This window comes from Panthera leo, chromosome A2, assembly GCF_018350215.1.
Source record: "Panthera leo isolate Ple1 chromosome A2, P.leo_Ple1_pat1.1, whole genome shotgun sequence".
NCBI classification, from domain to species: domain Eukaryota; kingdom Metazoa; phylum Chordata; class Mammalia; order Carnivora; family Felidae; genus Panthera; species Panthera leo.
In genome coordinates this window covers 113103780-113120642 of record NC_056680.1, presented here as the reverse complement: position 1 = coordinate 113120642, position 16863 = coordinate 113103780, and the positions used below count along the sequence as shown (strand labels likewise).

General features: G+C 43.2%; 1 protein-coding gene across 3 annotated transcripts in view; it reads left to right on the top strand.

Annotated features, from left to right (window-relative positions):
- The first annotated feature begins 1011 nt into the window (after window positions 1-1011).
- Window positions 1012-16863, top strand: part of CDCA7L (cell division cycle associated 7 like) — a 38940-nt gene continuing 23088 nt past the window's right edge. Inside the window, exon 1 of one of the 3 annotated variants that reach the window (XM_042919910.1) lies at window positions 1012-1517. In XM_042919910.1, coding sequence (XP_042775844.1) covers window positions 1494-1517 — 24 coding nt within the window. In that variant the 5' untranslated portion in view covers window positions 1012-1493. Of the gene's footprint in view, window positions 1518-6832; window positions 7047-10437; window positions 10460-16863 lie in introns of those variants that run through there. The other 2 variants (XM_042919903.1, XM_042919878.1) reach the window with 2 other exon arrangements.

Genomic DNA, 16863 nt, shown 5'->3' with positions numbered 1-16863 from the left:
CTTTTTAAAAAAATCAGACCAGATTTTATTGGTCTTTCTTCCCCCACAGTCTGGAACATGGAGAGCACATAAGACATGTTTGCTGAACCAGTGAAAGTAGGAAAAAGGGGGCAGTTCCCAGATGTTTTCTCCCCAAGCTTTAGCAATGTTTGACCAACTTCATTCCCTGCTTCAACCAAGAAAAGATGAATGTCAGATTCCCAAGCAGCCAAGAAGGGCTGCAGAAGGTCTCACGCATAGAGTGTTCCACTGTGAACTCAAGACCACAGTGCTAAACTGGTTCTCAATACTGCCCAGCAACCCTGCTAGGATTTGAGGACAACTTCATGCATCACCCTCCCCCAATACCTACTTTAAGCCTTCCACAATCTCCACCCACTTAATTCTTCACTCTTCATACCTAAACTTTAAGAATTCTTCCCTGACCTGTGCCAAATTAAGTCTCCCTGTTTTAAACCACCGTAGTACCACTTACCTTTTCCTTCCTGGCATCTATCATAGCTCCACATTTACTTTTATTTGCATCATTATAATTGAATTTATTATCACCATTATCGATGATATTTGAATTGTTAAATTATTAATCAAATTAATTGTGACATTACTGTTACACTTACCTGGATGAATATTGCATTTATGTCGTCATGCCCGTGGCTGGCTCCCGAAGCTCCGACAGAGCAGGGACCTGTTTTTTGTGCAATCTTGTGTTGCCAGGTCTAATACAGTGCCTGACACATACTACGTGCTTAGCCAGTATTCGTTAATCAGCTTTCTAACCTCCAGAAATCTCTAGTGGGGCTATAGGCCTACGTGTACAATGGTGTAGCAAAGGCTGTCTAAAGTTCCAGGGGATTTTGCAGCTCCCCAACCCGGAATGCCTGGTTTGCAAAGTGAACCCTGTAGAAAATGTTTGGGGAGGCGGCGGAACCCCGCCCCTTTGCAACAGCGAAACAAAACCAGCTCTGAAGTAGCTCTACAATGCTTTTCTGGAGCAGAGACACGGATTGCAACAGAGGCATGTGCTCCAGGGCAGGACCTGGAATAAGCCGTGCAAATATCCGGCGCGCGTAGCCGGGCGTGCCAGCTGGAGGCTGCGCCGGGACTGCCCCCTCATTTCTCCCGCGCGAAACCCGGCCGGACGGCTCCACTCCCTCCCGCCGCTGCAGGGGGGAGCCCGGCGCACCCGCACCCGCAGCCGCCTGGGGCCGCGCCCGTCTGCTGCCTCCTCTCACGCCGCGGCCGAAGCGAAGTTCACCGGTCGCGAAAGTTTGGTCCGAGACTCGAGCCTCGCAGCCCAGCGCGGCGGCGCCGGGTGGGAGGCGCGGCGAGCTCCCCCGTCCCGGGAGCCGAGTGCGCCCCTCCCCGAGCCCGCCGGAGCTCCCGGCGCAGCGCGCGGGCTGCGCGGCCGCGGGTGTTCTGCTGGCGACGGGCCCGTGGCGAGCCAGGTTCCCGCGGCCGCGTGGTAGCAGGAGGCTGCAGCCCGCGTGGGAAGAATGGAGCTGGCGTCTCGCTCACAGGTGAGGGTCCCGCCGCTGCGCGGACGCATCACGGCCTGCCTGCCGTTTGCTCTCGGCTCTCCTCCCCGCCTCGGGGTGGAAACGTGGCCCTGGGCCACCGCGTTGTGGATCTGGCCAGCCTAGCCCCGCGAACGCCGGAGCGGGCGCGCAGTGCAGGTGTGCGCAGGGGGTCGTCGCTGTGCCGCCAGGACTGGAGAGGCTGGGCGTCCCCGCGCGTGCCGCTCGCCTCCCTCCCGGGTGGGTGCCCGGGGGTCGCAGGCCGGGCCGCTGGGGCCGAGAGCCTGAGGAGTGGACACGTTTCGAGGGAGGTGCAGGCGGGGGTGGAGAGGGGTGTGCGGGGCGCTTTCTGGTGCGCGCCTCCCACTTTCTCCGGGAATTGGCACAGAAATAAGGAAGTTTCAGGCAAGTGAGTTTTGTAGAAAACAGTCGAGGGTCCTGTTCAACTCGGATAATGGAGTGTAATTTACAAGGAATTGCTCTTGTATTTGTTCTAGAACTTTAGTAACTGTTTTCACGGAATAATTCGTAACCACTTGGAAGGGGAAATGGCAACGTCATGAGGCCAAGTTAAAAAACAAAAAGCCCCAAGATCACAAAGCGTAAACAGCAGGACCCAGTTATGAAGTATGGTCCTAACTAGGTTTTAAAAATCTCCATTAACACACACTTGAGAGTACCCCCAAATGTTTCTCTGGGTGGTGGGAATGTGAACGTGGCTTCAGTTTCCTGTTTTACTTCTTAAGAGCTTTCCCTTTCTAGTAACGAACATACCTAGTATTTTCAGAGGTAAGTAATGCCAACTTTTTTGAAATGAACTAAAAATAAAACTTCTAGAAAGGGAAGGAAGCAGCTTGTGAGAGTTGGGGGAGGCTTTGTGTAACGGTTTTTTGTTTGTTTTGTGAGTGCCTTTGACTCACCATTTCCACTTTACCTTAGACTGGTGGTATTTTACCTCTTTACCTGGGTGCTGGGACTTGGAGAGAGAGAGAGAGAGAGAGGCGGGGCTCCAGGCCTTGGCATTGGGAGACTGAAGCGACCCAGCAGCGCCCAGGCTGCCCGAGCAGTCAGTGGTGCCTGAGCGCAGGCTGCTGTCACCTGCCTGAGTCCTGGCGCAAATTAGAGGCAGAGCCACTAATGGTTGGTCCCTTTGGCCATTTAGTGATGTCTGCAAGGTTTCCTGCAAGTAGACATTTGAGAAAAAAAAATGTTGTTTATGAGAGGGTATTATTTTTAAATTTCCCCAGTGAGGGGAGGTATTAAAAGTAAGGAAAGGACAGACCTCAAGAGTAAGAAGGACTGAGATAAGGTTAGTTTTTTGCTTTTGTTTTATTTTTCACTGGCCTTGATGATATAATTAGTCTCTTGTGCTTCTAGGAGGCTTTACTTTCTCTAGGATCTCACCCTTTCTGGAAGGAGCCTTGAGCCCTAGGTGAATTTCATCAGAAAATTTATCTTGATAATATAGGATTATGGAAACCTGTTGTTCTGCCCTAACTACACTCCCACCACTTAGATCCATTTGGAAGTGAACATTTTATTGTCAAATAATGAGACTAATTTTTGGTAGCTCTAAAATGTTAAATAAACTATTTACCAGGTGGGGGTAATCCACAAATTATAATCTGACCTATTATGTACCAATTAGGACAAATTACTTTACGTAAGATGATCAGGTGTTTTTTTTTTTTCTTTCCTAAAGACCTAATTGGCATCACAAACTAAGATGTGTGACGATTTTTCCAGTTGAAATGTTCCTGTTCGTCATAATTTAAACATGAGCAGATTATAGTCTCTTTAAATTAGTGGGGAAGTTCTATAGGGTGGGCAGGTGACTGTAGGTGAGAGCACTTAAAGAACATTTCAGGCACAGCAAGGTACTAAATTCGAGTGGCTCTACCCTGTCCCCAGCCTTATGAATGAAGCAGTGTGATGAACTGCCTGACGTGGCATTAGAGCACAGTGTGCAGTGGCTTTTAGTCTCACATACACAGTAAATATAATTTCCATCCCTTGGAAAGGGCAGAGCTGGAAGGGGTTCCAGCAAAGCTGCTTACGGCCTGATGTTCTAAGACACTGATTTAAACTGAACTCCCTTCTACTTTCTGCTTTTTTGGCAACCTCACCGTTAGATTTGATGTTCTCTGACGGGGACCACACCTCCTATGGCTGAAGTCCTGATTGGGCCTATCACTGGGTCTTTATGTTTTTATGTTGAATGACAGGAGTAGTGCCCCAGTAAAGGCAAGGGTGTGGTCCCTTCCTGAGAGCCCTCTGGAGTGCAGCTCAAACAGGAGCTGCAGGCTGGGACTGCCTAAGCTTCCTAGCAGAAGAACCAGGAGGTTGTGAATGTCAGTGTTGTCCTTTTACTCTCTTCTTGCTGTAGGGTACAGGTTGGACTCTTGGAGAAGGAAACGGAGCTAGATAGTCTCCTAGTCATGCATGCTGTGGAAGGGGTAAAGAGGAATTTCTCTGGTATTGACCTCATAGCTACAAAGTGTAGCCTTAGGATTCTCTGACTCAACATATGTGCCCAGAGCTTCAGAAGCTGCTCACAGAGAGGGATTGTTGTGACTTCTTGGAAGGACCCCATAACGATTGGCCATTTTAATAGTCCCATATTTAAAAGGCCACTTGTTTTTTGTTTGTTTTGATGTACTTCTGACCATCCCATCTGTAGAACGGAATTCTCATTGATGAGGAGAAATGTCAGCGATCACAGCCATTCTGATCTGGTCAGGTACAAAGAGCAGAAATCCATGAGATAATTCTGTGACTTAAAACAGTGAATATGATCGTAAATTAATGAAAAAGGTCAATAAAGCCATTCAAATAGAATAGTCTAGACATGTTCATCTTAAACTGTTCTTGAGACTTCTGTTTTACTCTTCAGCACTTTCTCTGACCTACAGTTTAGAATTTTTTGTCTCTAAGATAGAATTTGGTTTTTCCAAAGATCTAGATTTATTCACCAAAGTGGAACTGATACACGCTGGTGGAGGAGGGCTAGAGAGAAGAAAATATCAGTAGGACCATTTTCTTTTCTTCTTGGAAAGCAGTGGTTTCTGAATTTATTTTATTTTTTAAGTTTTTATTAATTCCACTATAGTTAACATACAGCGTTATATTCATTTCATGTGTACAGGATTGTGATTCAACAATTCTGTACATTATTCAGCACTCATGATAAGTATACTAATCCCCTTCACCTGTTTCACCCATCCCTCCCCCATCTCCCCTCTGGTAACCATCAGTTCTCTTTTTGAATGTTTTTAAACAGGACCATGCAGAAACATATTTGAAGTATAGCTGAAGTTAATGCGCAGAATACTTTGTTTTTAACAGTGCTAAATGCACCATCTGTATGCGGTGCAAAACATTGTAGAGTCTCACAGTTGGGGGCCAGGGTTTGTGTTCAGGTAGCTCATGACTTGTTTTCTTCCTAATCATCAGCTGATGACAGAGGGCTCCCTGGCTGGGTTAGTCCTATCAGATGTTCTTTGAGCACTTATTATGTGTTTAGTGCCAAGGTCGCTCTGGAACTCCTGGACCCTTCTGCCTTTGTCAGAACTCAGCTGGCTTCAGAGCCTTGGTTTTGGGGATGGGAGAAGACCTTAGGCGTCACCCTTTCCCACCTCCACTCCCCCCTTGGAAACTATCATTGCCTTTTATCAGATTGAATCTTCACTGAAGTTCGGTGAAGTGGCTTGTATTATCTGGATTTTAAAGATACGGGGAACTGGAGTGATTTGCTCTGGGCAACCCAGCCAGGCAGGAGGCTGGATTCTGTCCTCACTCTGGCCACTGGACTCCCGAGATCCATCTTGGCAAGTGACACAGCTTTCACTGAAATAATGTTATAAGGATAGACATCTTTGTCCAGCTTACAGTGCCATTGAGTTACTCAGGGATGTGCTAAGTATAATGTATTGTGTAAATATGAGGGGTGGTGAGCACTTTTGAGTTTTCTCATTCCTTTGCTTTTCCCTTTAACTCCAAGGGCTGGGGCATTAGCAGCTGCTCTGGTTCTTCTTTTTCTTTTCTTTTTTTAAGTTTATTTATTTATTTTGAGAGACAGAGGCAGAGAGAGAGAGAGATGGAGAGAGAGAGAATCCCAGGCAGGCCCCCTGCACTGTCAGCAGTGTGGAGCCTGATGTGGGTTTCAACTCACCAACCACGAGATCATGCCCTGAACCAAAATCAAGAGTCAGATGTTTAACCCACTGAGTCACCCAGGCCATGGGTCTGGTTCTTTTTTAGCAGCTGGCCAGATTAGGCTTTGGACCAGATTCTTTAGGTATAGTGTGTAAAAACGTGGGAATATGAGTAAGATCCACAAAGCTCTTATATAGGAGTGGTACTTGGATGAATTTTTGTACAAGTAATAACATGTTCATAAAAGCTGAAATAAAAACAAACTTGGAACTACTGCTCTACCTTTCCTATTCTCTGGGTGTAATTTTTCTAGATATTTCCCATCTGGTGTTTGCCTGTGTTTAGTCACCATTTTTGCCTAATTTTGTAGTATGATTGCCATTTAAATTCTGCTTTCTTTAGCACTGTCCGTGCTATTTCTGGGGAGCTTGGAGGTCTTTGCAGTTTTCGTTTTTAATGACTGCAGTGTTTCATTGAAGTGTGTGTTTTATGTATTTTTCTGTTGAAAAATTTTTCTTTATTAAAAGAAGAAACTTTGCAATACCACAGCGGTGGTACATACCTAAGCCTTGTGTTAGAGTCCACGCTGTTGTTGGTTGTTTTTTTTTTTTTTGTTTTTTTTTTTTTTATTTATTTTGAAAGCAAGAAAGCATGAGTGGGGGAGGGGCAGAGAGAGGAGAGAGAGAATCCCAAGCAGGCTCCACACCATCCACATAAAGCCTGAAGTGGGGCTCAAATCCACAAACAGGAACAACATGACCTGAGTGAAGTCAGATGCTCAACCAGCTGGGCCACCCAGGAGCCTGAGTCCATGCTGTTTTTTTTTTCTTTTTTAAATGTTTGTTGTTGAGAGAGACAGAGTGCAAATGGGGGAGGGGCAGAGAGAGAGGGAGACAGAATCAAACAGGCTCCAGGCTCTGAGCTGTCAGCACAGAGCTGGAGGTGGAGCTCCAACTCAAAAACTGTGCAATCCTGACCTGAGCCCATGGAGGCTTAAGGGCCACCGAGGTGCCCCCATGCTGTTTTTAATTACCGTTTCTTTATCATGTACTTACTGCCTCCTGAAAGGAATGTGCCTGATTTGCAGTGGATGGGAGTTTCCAACAAGTTTTCCTAAAGCATTGCCCCCTTTATTACTAGCCAAGAGAAAGCCAGTGTGTTTGCTCAGGTTGGAACCAGGGCTCATGATAATTAGATGGAAACATTGTTTTCTTCCTGAATGTAGAGCACCTCCCCTATGTTTTTAGTTTGGGAGACTGCAGAGAGTAGTGGTAGAGGTCTGTTCCTCACCACCTAGGAAACCAAGAAGATCCGAGAATGTGCTAATGGATGACCGCCTCAGTGCCTGTGGACTGGGCTATGCTGGAGTTTGTGCAGGTCAGTCATGTTGATGTTGATGTGGAAGGACAGGGATACCCTGCTCTGAGCCCCTTGCCTCTGTGGCACCGGACCATTTTTAAAAAGAGTTGCCCTCTTTTGTTTTGTTTATTTCAGTTATAAATCCTCTCCTAGGTGTCTGAAAGTGTTTACTGAAGGTTGGATGTCCAAAGGTAAAACAGTGGCTCCATAATAAGGGGTTTCTAAGAGCTAAGAAAAATGTATTTCTGGATCTGGCTGCACCCATACAAACTGGGTGCAGTTTGTAAAACTTTACCAGACGGTACACTTAAGGTATATGCACTTTATGTCACTTAAAATGTTTAAAAATAGCCACCCAGGTGTGTGGGTGATAACTTCCCAGGTGTCTTGTGCCCCGCTGGTCGTACTGATGTCCTCAGCACTGGGTGTAGTCCAGGGATCCCTTCCCCCAGACCCCAGGCCCTCCATAGCAGCCGCACAGCTGTGTGGGCAGCCCCCCATCTTTAAACCTCTGCTGCAGGAGGGTCCTATGTACTTAGAGAGTGCCTTGCAGTTATGATTGAGCTCTGGCATCCAGGTCTTTTGGCACAGAGCCTGGCGTGGCAGGCCTCTTCCTCTGTCAGGAGGGCCTTAGGATTTACCCCTGGGTAGTGGTTGCTGACCCTGCATCACGTGGCAGGCCGAAATGGTAATTATCCTGATGTGTGAAGGGTCTGGCATATAGCAGGGGTTAAATATTTGTTGAATTGTACAAAAAAAAAACAACAAAAAACCCTGATGGTTTAGAGCTGCCACTGTGTAGGGAGTGGAAGTAAGAGTTATGACAGACTGGAACGTCCTTTAGCAGGGCTTCTCAAATGTTTCTGTTGCACTAAAAGCGGAGAGGCCCAGAGGCCTGCCCCAGAGGCCTGCCCCAGAGGCCTGGAGGTATAGCAGCCAGCCTTGTCTGTGCAGGGGATTTTTTCATCCATCTTCAGTTTTACCCAGTTTTATTTTTAAGTTAGGCCTGTTTTGCATTATGTTCCATATACATATATATAAAGCTTATTTATTTTCAGAGAGAGAACATGAGCAGGGGAAGGGCAGAGAGAGAGGGAGACAGGATCCCAAGCAGGCTCTGTGCTGTCAGCGCAGGGCTCAGCTCCGGGCTCCATCTCCTGAACCATGAGATGGTGACCTGAGTGGAAATCAAGAGTCGCACGAAATTAACTGAGCCACTCAGGCACCCCTCCATAATGTATTTTTATTTATTTTAACACGGAAAGGATATTTAAGATTACTCTCCTGGGAAGAAAATTCCCTTCCCCTGCCCCACCTGTGGTGGTGAAAGCCTCCCAGCCCTCCCTGAGTTCATGAGTTTGACAAGCAGGGTGAGTGTAAAATTTAGAGCATACCGGTAACAAATCCTGAAATACAAAAGATACCTCCCTGCCCGCTCCCCCACCCCATAATATCTTTTTATTTAAAGCTCCATGACTCGGAGGGTAATTAAATGGAAAACAAAACAAAACACTTCAGTTGATACTGATATAAATGCCTAAGCATATATTTTTTTTAATGCAAAATGTCTAATGCCTCTATTTTGTTCTCCATTAGCACTGGCTTAAAATGGAAAGTTAAGAAAAATAAAAGTGCCTTTAAAATTACTGCTTATTCTTAATTCTCTCTCTTATTTTTTTTCCTGACAGTTGGTCCCAGGCATTTTTTATTGGGGGATTTTTTTAATTAAAATAATTGAAGGCAGCGGGGGCCTTGTGGTGGGGGGCTCTTACAAAACCCTGCCCTTAATGGACTTAAAACAAAGCCTCCATCATTTTGTTTTCCCGCAAGGCCAGCTTCAACATCTCACTGAAAAGAGCCCCTAGTCCTCAGGCCAACCTTCATTGTTACTAGTGTATCCTCTTCCTCCCCGGCTGTGGTTGGGACCAGAAAGGACGCGCTCCTAGGGACTGTGTGCATTCACTGTGGCACAAGGTCAGGAGCTAAGTAGTGTCAGCAGCCCATAGGCGGCGTCTCAAAGATTGGGCGCATTCCCCTTCCCACTCTGCCAGCAGGGCCGATGTGTGTCAAGAGGACCCCTGTGTTAAGGCTTTCAGGGCTGGGCTGTGGGACGAAGATCCCTCCCCCACACCCCTGTCACTGTCAGGGTCTGTTCCCTGCTTGTTTGGAGTGAGTGTGGGGTCACCTGCCTCCTCCAGGCAGTCACCTCCTGCCTGGCTGTTCTCCACGCTCTTGCTTCCCTGTCGGTCTGCCTTCAGGCTGACTCTGCCCTGCAGTTGTGGGGGCTGCCACCAGTGGTCCTTCCCGACCGTACCCCTCACCGCTGGGTCATTTGCCCTCCTGGACTTATTTCCCGGGTAGTCCTATTTCTCTCACCACATTGAAACAGCTTGAAGATTGTTTCACCCTACGGTACATGACTCACCCTTCATGGGACTCCTTAGCATGATACCGTGCTGACATGCTCTTGAGTAATACACGGGGCAGTAATACACCCTTTAGTAACTTTTGGTAACGAACGTGGACCCAGCCAGCATCTTCACAGAATGCTGCTCGGCCATAGTTGGGAGGCCATCAGGGCTCTGTACAATTGATCAAGTTCCTTCCTTCTGGATAAAGGAGAGGGATGCATTTTCCTGGCTCTCCTAACAGGCAAGACTATTTGACCTGCTTTGGCCCATCAAATGTGAGAAGGGTTGTGTGTCACTTCTGGGTGGAATTTTCTAAATGCCAGTGCGTCATTTGCCACGTCTCCTTCCCTCTGCTTCTGCATCTGCCAGCGTTCCAGGTAGCGGTAGCTGTGTCAGCCCAGGTCCCGTGTGAGGACAGTGCGGAAGAGTGTGGAATGGTGCACCTGGCTTCCCCGGGATGAACGTGTCATCAACAGGAGAGAAGCCTTTTTTTGTTTCAACCCTTTAAGACTTGGTATTGTTTCTTACTGCTTGGTAACCCGGCATGTTTTGACACACAAAGGCTCTCCTATCTTAGCTGTTGGATTTGCTCTGTGGTGTTCATCAGAGTGAACTGGGGTTGTCGTGGTAATAGAAATACCTGGGCTTCTTTTCAATTGTTAGTTTAACGGGCTGAGGTGGGTGCTCCTGGTATTAAGGGGTTTGGAGTGCAGGGATAGTATAAGTGCCCTGTGGTGGGCAGGAGAGCCCAGTGGAAGCCTTAGTCATTCTGTCCAGAACGCCCGTAGCACCTTGTTGAAAAACACTTGAGAGCAGACTTGTCCAGTGTGATAACTGGTCTTGTAGAGTCTAGTGAAATCTTGACATTGGCTTCATATTTCCAGTCTGCTGACTTTTCTGGAAAAGGAAATGAACCAGCTCTTCCCAAGTGGTTTGGCTGCTTCCCTCCCGGGACCTCTGCCAAAACTCCATTTCCTCTGTTACCCGATGGCTCCTCTAAGCCCTCGCACATACGTGTCTGTAAGTTTCTCTTCACTTGTAATTTCTTTCTTCAAAATAATGTTGGTGATTTTTTTTTTTTTTTTGCCTATTATTTCATTGTGGTAAAGTATGCATTAGCATGGCATTGACTATTTCAGCCATTTTTAAGTGTATAATTCGTTGGCCAGAAACACATTGTTGTACAGCCATCACCACTGTCCATCTCCAGAGCTTGTTCATGATCCTAAACTGAAACTCTGTGCCCACTGAACACTGATTCCCCATTCTCACCCTCCCCCTTGTCCCACCACCATTGGTAACCTTTCTACTTTTCTGTCTCTATGAATTTGACTATGCTAGGTACCACAAGTAAGTGGAATCAGAGATACTTGTCTTGTTGGGTCTTATTTCACTCAACATAATGTTTTCAGTTCATCCGTGCTGTATGTCAGAGTTTCATTCCTGTTTAAGGCTGAGTAATAATACTTTGCATGTGTATACCGTATTTTGTTTATTCATTCACCCATCCGTGACGGTTGGGCTGTTTCCACCATTTGGCTGTTTGATTAATGCTACTATAAACATTGGTATAAAATAACTGTTTGAGTCTCTGATTTCACTATTTTTCATACAAAGACCAAAAGTGGGATTACTGGGTTATATGGTAATTCAGTGTCGGAGGTTTTGAAAAGCTACCATATTTTTGCCATAGAAGCTGCATTGCTTCACCTCCTCACCAACATTGCACATAAGTTCCACTTTCTCTACGTATATATCAACACTTAATTTCTGCTTTTTTCAAGTAACAGCCATCCTAATGGATGTGATGTGGCATCTCATGGTGGTTTTGGTTTGTATTTCCCTAATGGTTAGTGTTTTGAAGCATCTTTTCACATGCTTCCTGGCCATCAGCTTGTTTTTGGAGAAATATCTTTTTAAGTCCTTTGCTCTTTTAAATTGGGTTTTGCTGTTGTCTTTCAGCTATAGGAGTTTTCTTTGTATTCTGGATATTAATCCCTTATCAGATACATGATTTGCAAATATTTTCTCCCATTCTTTAGGTTACCCTTTTCAATCTCTTTATAGTGTCTTTCGATGTATAGAAGTTTTTTATTTTGCCAAAGTGCAGTTTATCTACTTTTTTTTTTCCTGTTGTTGACTCTACCTTTGGTGTCACATACATGAAATCCAAGTCCAATGTCATGAACCTTTTCCTTTATATTTCCTGCTAAGTTTTAGAGTTTTAGCTCCTACTTTTTAGGTCTTGGACACATTTGGGTTTTTTTGTAGGTTGTTGTGTTAAGATAGGGATCCAGCTTCATTCTTTTGGGTGTGGATATCCAGTTTTCCCAGCGTCATTTCTTGAGAAGATTCTCCTTTCTCCATTGAATAGTCTTGGTACTTTGTCAAAAATCATTTGACCACCATATATGTGAAGGTTTATTTCCGGGGTGTCTGTTCTATTGCACTGTCTTTATGCTAGGACCACACTGTTTGGATAAGTGTAACTTTGTAGTGAGTACTGAAATCAGTAAGTGTAAGTCCTCTAACATGGTTCTGTTTTTGTATGTATGTTAGGTATTTTTTAAGGATTTTAAGTAATCTCTACACTGAATGTGGGGCTCTAATTTACAACCCCTAGATCAAGAGTCGCATGCTCCAGTGACTGAGCCCACTAGGGGCCTTTGGTTCTTCTTTTTAAAGATTTGTTTTGGTTATTCCGAGTCCCTTGAGATTCCACATGAGTTTGAGGAGGGGCTTTCTCCTGCAAACAAATATTGCTGGGATTTGATAGAACTGCATTGCATCCGTAGATAGCCTTGGGTAGTATTGTCACCTTCACAGTATTAAGTGTTCCAATCCATGAATGTGTGATGTTTTTTCATCTGTTTCTGCCTTCTTTAATTTGTCTCAGTGATGTTTTTCACTGTAGTTTTCAGTGTAGTCTTCTGCCTGTTGCTTCAGGTAATTCTAAGTATTGCATTCTTTTTATGCTATGGTAAATGGAATTGTTTTTTTAATTTCCTTTTCAGATTGTTCATTGTTAGTGTGTAGAAATGCAACTGATTTTTGTGTGTTGATTTTGTACTCTGCACCATTACTGAATTAGCTAATAGGGCCCACGGGTTTTATGGAATCTTTAGGCTTTTCTTCATATATGATTATGTCACCTGCGAACATAATTTTACTGCTGCTTTTCCAATTTGGATGCCTTTTATTTCTTGTATAATAGCTCTGGCTAGAGCTTTAGATACTATGTTGAATAGAAGTAGTGAAAGTGGGCATCCTTGTCTTGTTGCTGATCTTAAGGGAAAGCTTTCAGCTTTTCATCATTATAATGGTATCTGTTTATCCATATATGTCCTTTATTATGTTCAAGTTTCCTTCCATTCTTTGTTGATTAATTTTTTTGGTTTGGTTTGGTTTTACCCTGAAAGGGTGGTGAATTATGTCACGTGCTTTTTCTGCATCTGTGGAGATGATCATGTGTTTTGTTTTCTTTTATTATGTTAATAATAGTGTATTACATTGGCTGGTTTTATACGTTGAACCATCTTGCACACCAGAAACATGTCTCACTCAGTTATCTTGTATAATCCTTTTTTTTTTTTTTTTCCTACGCTACTGCATTAGTCTTGTTAGTATTTTGTTGAGGATTTTTGGATTGATATTCACAAGGGGTATTGCTTTGTGCTTTTCTTGTAGGGTCTTTGGCTTTGTTGTGAGGGTAATACTGGCCTCATGGAATGAGTAAAGAAGTGCTCTCTCCAATTTTTTGGAAGAGTTTGAGAAGGGTTGGTGTTTAACTTTTAAGTATTTTATTCACCAGTGAAGCCATCTGGGTCATGGGATTTACTTTGTTGGGGGGCTTTTGATTACCAATTCAAATCCTTAGTGGTGAGAAGTCTATTCAGATTTTCTATTCATGAATCAGTCTTGGAAGGTTGTGTGCTTCTAGGAGTCTGTCCATTTTATCTAGCTAACCTAGTCTGTTGGCATTCAGTTGTTCATAGGACTCTTTTATTATCCTTTTTATTTCTGTAAAATTGGTAGTAATAACCCCACTTTATTTCAGTAATTTGTGTCTTTTTTTCATCGTGGGTCTAGCTAAAAGTTTGTCAATCTTGATATTTTCAGAACACCAGCTTTTGGTTTTGTGGCTATTTCTCTCTATTGGTTTTCTATTCTCTATTTGTATCTGCTGTAATCTTTATTATTTCCTGCCTTCTCTTATCTTTGGATTTAGTTGGCTGTACTTTTTTCTAGTTCCTTTTATGGTATAAAATTAGTTTGTTGGTGGGGCACCTGGGTGGCTCATCTCATGATCTCACGGTTTGTGAGTTCGAGCCCCACCTTGGGCTCTGTGCTGACATCTCAGAGCCTGGAGCCTCCTTCAGATTTTGTCTCCCTCTCTCGCTGCTCTTCCCCTGCTCACATGCTGTCTATCTCTCTCAAAAATAAATAAAGATTAAAATTAGTTTGTTGGCTTGAGATCTTTTTTAACATAAGTGTTTACAGCTTTAAATTTCCCTTTTAGCTTTGCTTTCTCTGTAGACCGTAAGTTTTGGTGTATTTTGTTTTCATTTTCACTTGTTTGAAAGTGTTTTCTAACTTCCATTGTGATTGTTTCTTCTTTGGAGTGACTCATTGGTTATTTAAGGGTGTGGTGTTTAATTTTTACGTATTTGTGAGTTCTAGTCTTCCTTCTGTTACTGATTTCTGGTTCTATTCCATTCTGATCAACAAAGACAGTTTGTATGATTTCAAATGTTTTAAATTTATTCTGACTTATTTTGTGGCCTAACATATGGTCTGTCCTGGGGAGTTTTCTGTGCGACCTTGAGGAAAATGTATATTCTGTGTTGGTTGGAGTGTTCTATATATGTCTGTTAGCTCAAATTGGTTTATCGTATTGCTCAATTCCTCTATTTCCTTATTGATCTTCTGTTTTACTGTATCCATTATTGAAACTGGGGTATTGAAGTCTCCAACTATTATTGTAGAACTGTCTCTCCTTTCATTTCTGTTAGCATTTGCTTCATATGTTTTGGAGCTCTGAAGTTTTGTGCATGCATATTTTTAATTGTTATGGCTTGTTGGTGAATTGATCTTTTTAACAATATGCCCTTGTAATATTTTTTGACTTAATGTCTACTTTGTCTGACACTGGAATAGTCATTACATGTCTCTTTGGGTTACTATTTGCATTGAATATCTTTTGTGTCCTTTCACCTTTCAGCCTAAATGTCTTTTTAGGCATAAAGTGAGTCTCTTACAGATAGTGTACATTTGGATACCAGTTTTGTTTTGTTTTTTAATTCTTCCTTCCTGTGTCTTTTGATTGTAGAGTCTAATCTGTTTGCATTTATTTTTTTTTAACCTTTTTTAAAAGTTTATTTATTTACTTAGCGAGTGGGGGATGGACAGAGAGAGGGTGAAAGAGAGAATCCCAGATAGGCTCCACACTGTCAGCACAGAGCCCAGTGCGGGGCTCAAACCCATGAATTGGCAAGATTATGACCTGTGCTGAAGTCAGGAGTTGAATGCTTAACCAACTGAGCCATCCAGTCTCCCTAATCTGTTTGCATTTAAAGTGGTTACTCATAGGGAAGGACTTGTACCATTTTGTTTTCTTTTGTTTTCTTTTTTTTTTTTAATAGCTTTTTTGCCCCTTGTTTCCTCCGTTAGTGCCTACTTTTGTGTTTTGTTGATTTCTTTGTAATGGTGTATTTTGATTCCCCTTTCATTTCCTTTTGTGTGTATTCTATAGATTTTTTTTCCTCTGTGTTATCATAGGGGTTACATATAACGTTCTCTAATTAAAATAATTTGATTGCTACCAATTTGTCTTTGGCATACAAGCCTCTACTCCTATACAGCTCTGCCCCCTCTTTTGTTATTGATGTCACCGATTACATCTTTATGCATTGTGCACCACTAACAGATTCATAGGTGCATTTTTATACTGTAGAAAAGAAAAAGTGGGGTTACAGATTGAACTTACATTAATACCAGTATTTATATTTGACTTGAAAACTTTATATTTCATATGGCTTTGAGTTACCCTCTGGTTCCCTTTAATTTCATCTCAGAGGACTCCCTTTAGGCTTTCTTGTTAGGCAAGTCTGGTACTAATGAACTCCCTCAGCTTTTGTTTATTTGGTAATGTCTTCATTTCTCCCTCATTTTTGAAGGACACTTTTGCCAGATACAGAGTTCTTAGTTGACAGAACTAAGTTTTTTCCTTCAGTGCTTTAAACACATCATCCCACTGTCTCCTGGCCTTCAAGATTTCTGCTGAGCAATCAGCTGATTATCTTGTGGTGGACTCCTTATATGTAATGAGTTGCTTTTCTCTGGCTGCTTTCAGTATTCTGTCTTTGTCTTTTTGTTTAAGTTTATTTTATTTATTTTGAAAGCACGAGTGGGGGAGGGGCAGAGAAAGAGAGAGAATCCCAAGCAGGCTCTGAGCAGAGCCCGACACGGGGCTTGAACTCACAAACTCTGAGATCGTGACCTGAGCCGAAGTCAGATGCTTAACTGGCTGAGCCACCCAGGTGCCCCACACATTTTTTGATTGGATGGTTTTTGTTGCTGCATTGTAGGAGATCTTTATCTATTCTCAGTGCTAGAGCCTTACTGCTTACATGATTTGCAGCTATTACCCCATTCCGTAGGTTGCCTTTCACACTCTTAATAATATCCTTTGATACATAGATGTTTTTAGTTTTGATAAAGTCCAGCTTTACCAGTTTATTTTTCTTTTGTTACTCCTGTTTTTGGTGTCCTCTTAAGTTCAGGTTTTTTTGATTGAATTAAATACTGAATACTAATACATAGTTATTTTATTGAAAAATTGCATTTGCTTGGGATGTCTTTTGTAGGGGTATTAACAAGTTGTGTGCCCTTTAGTAAGTAGGCTGAACTTTGCTGCCTTTTGAAATGAGGGGAGGTCCTCCAACTGATGGATGACATCTCATCACACTTTGGTAATCCTTGACTTTATGATCCTCTTAGCTATTAATAGTTCATATACTCCTGTCACTCTGAGTTTAACCGTATTTCACTGTATGTATGTATGTTTTTTGTTTTTTTTTTTAACTACCCTGTTTTAGATGTATATGACCACATTTCTGTTTTGAAACCTGAATCCCATTTGTTCTCTCCTTAGTTCTGTGTGAGGGTGTTTGTCCAGGCATACTCTCCCCCTCGTTGAGGGTGCCCTTAAATGACACAGTTGCTGGTTGAGAAGGACACTTAATTTCTGTTGCTTTCATCACTTAGGGAGGTTGAAGACTTTTAAAATAACGTTTTTAGCCTCTTCTCTGTTCCTTTTTAGTGGATTTTCTTTGTTTTACCTATTTTATCTGTGTGACTCTTGGAACATACCATTTTGTATGAGCTTCTCCGTAACATTAGTAATTTGTCTACTTGTGGCACAT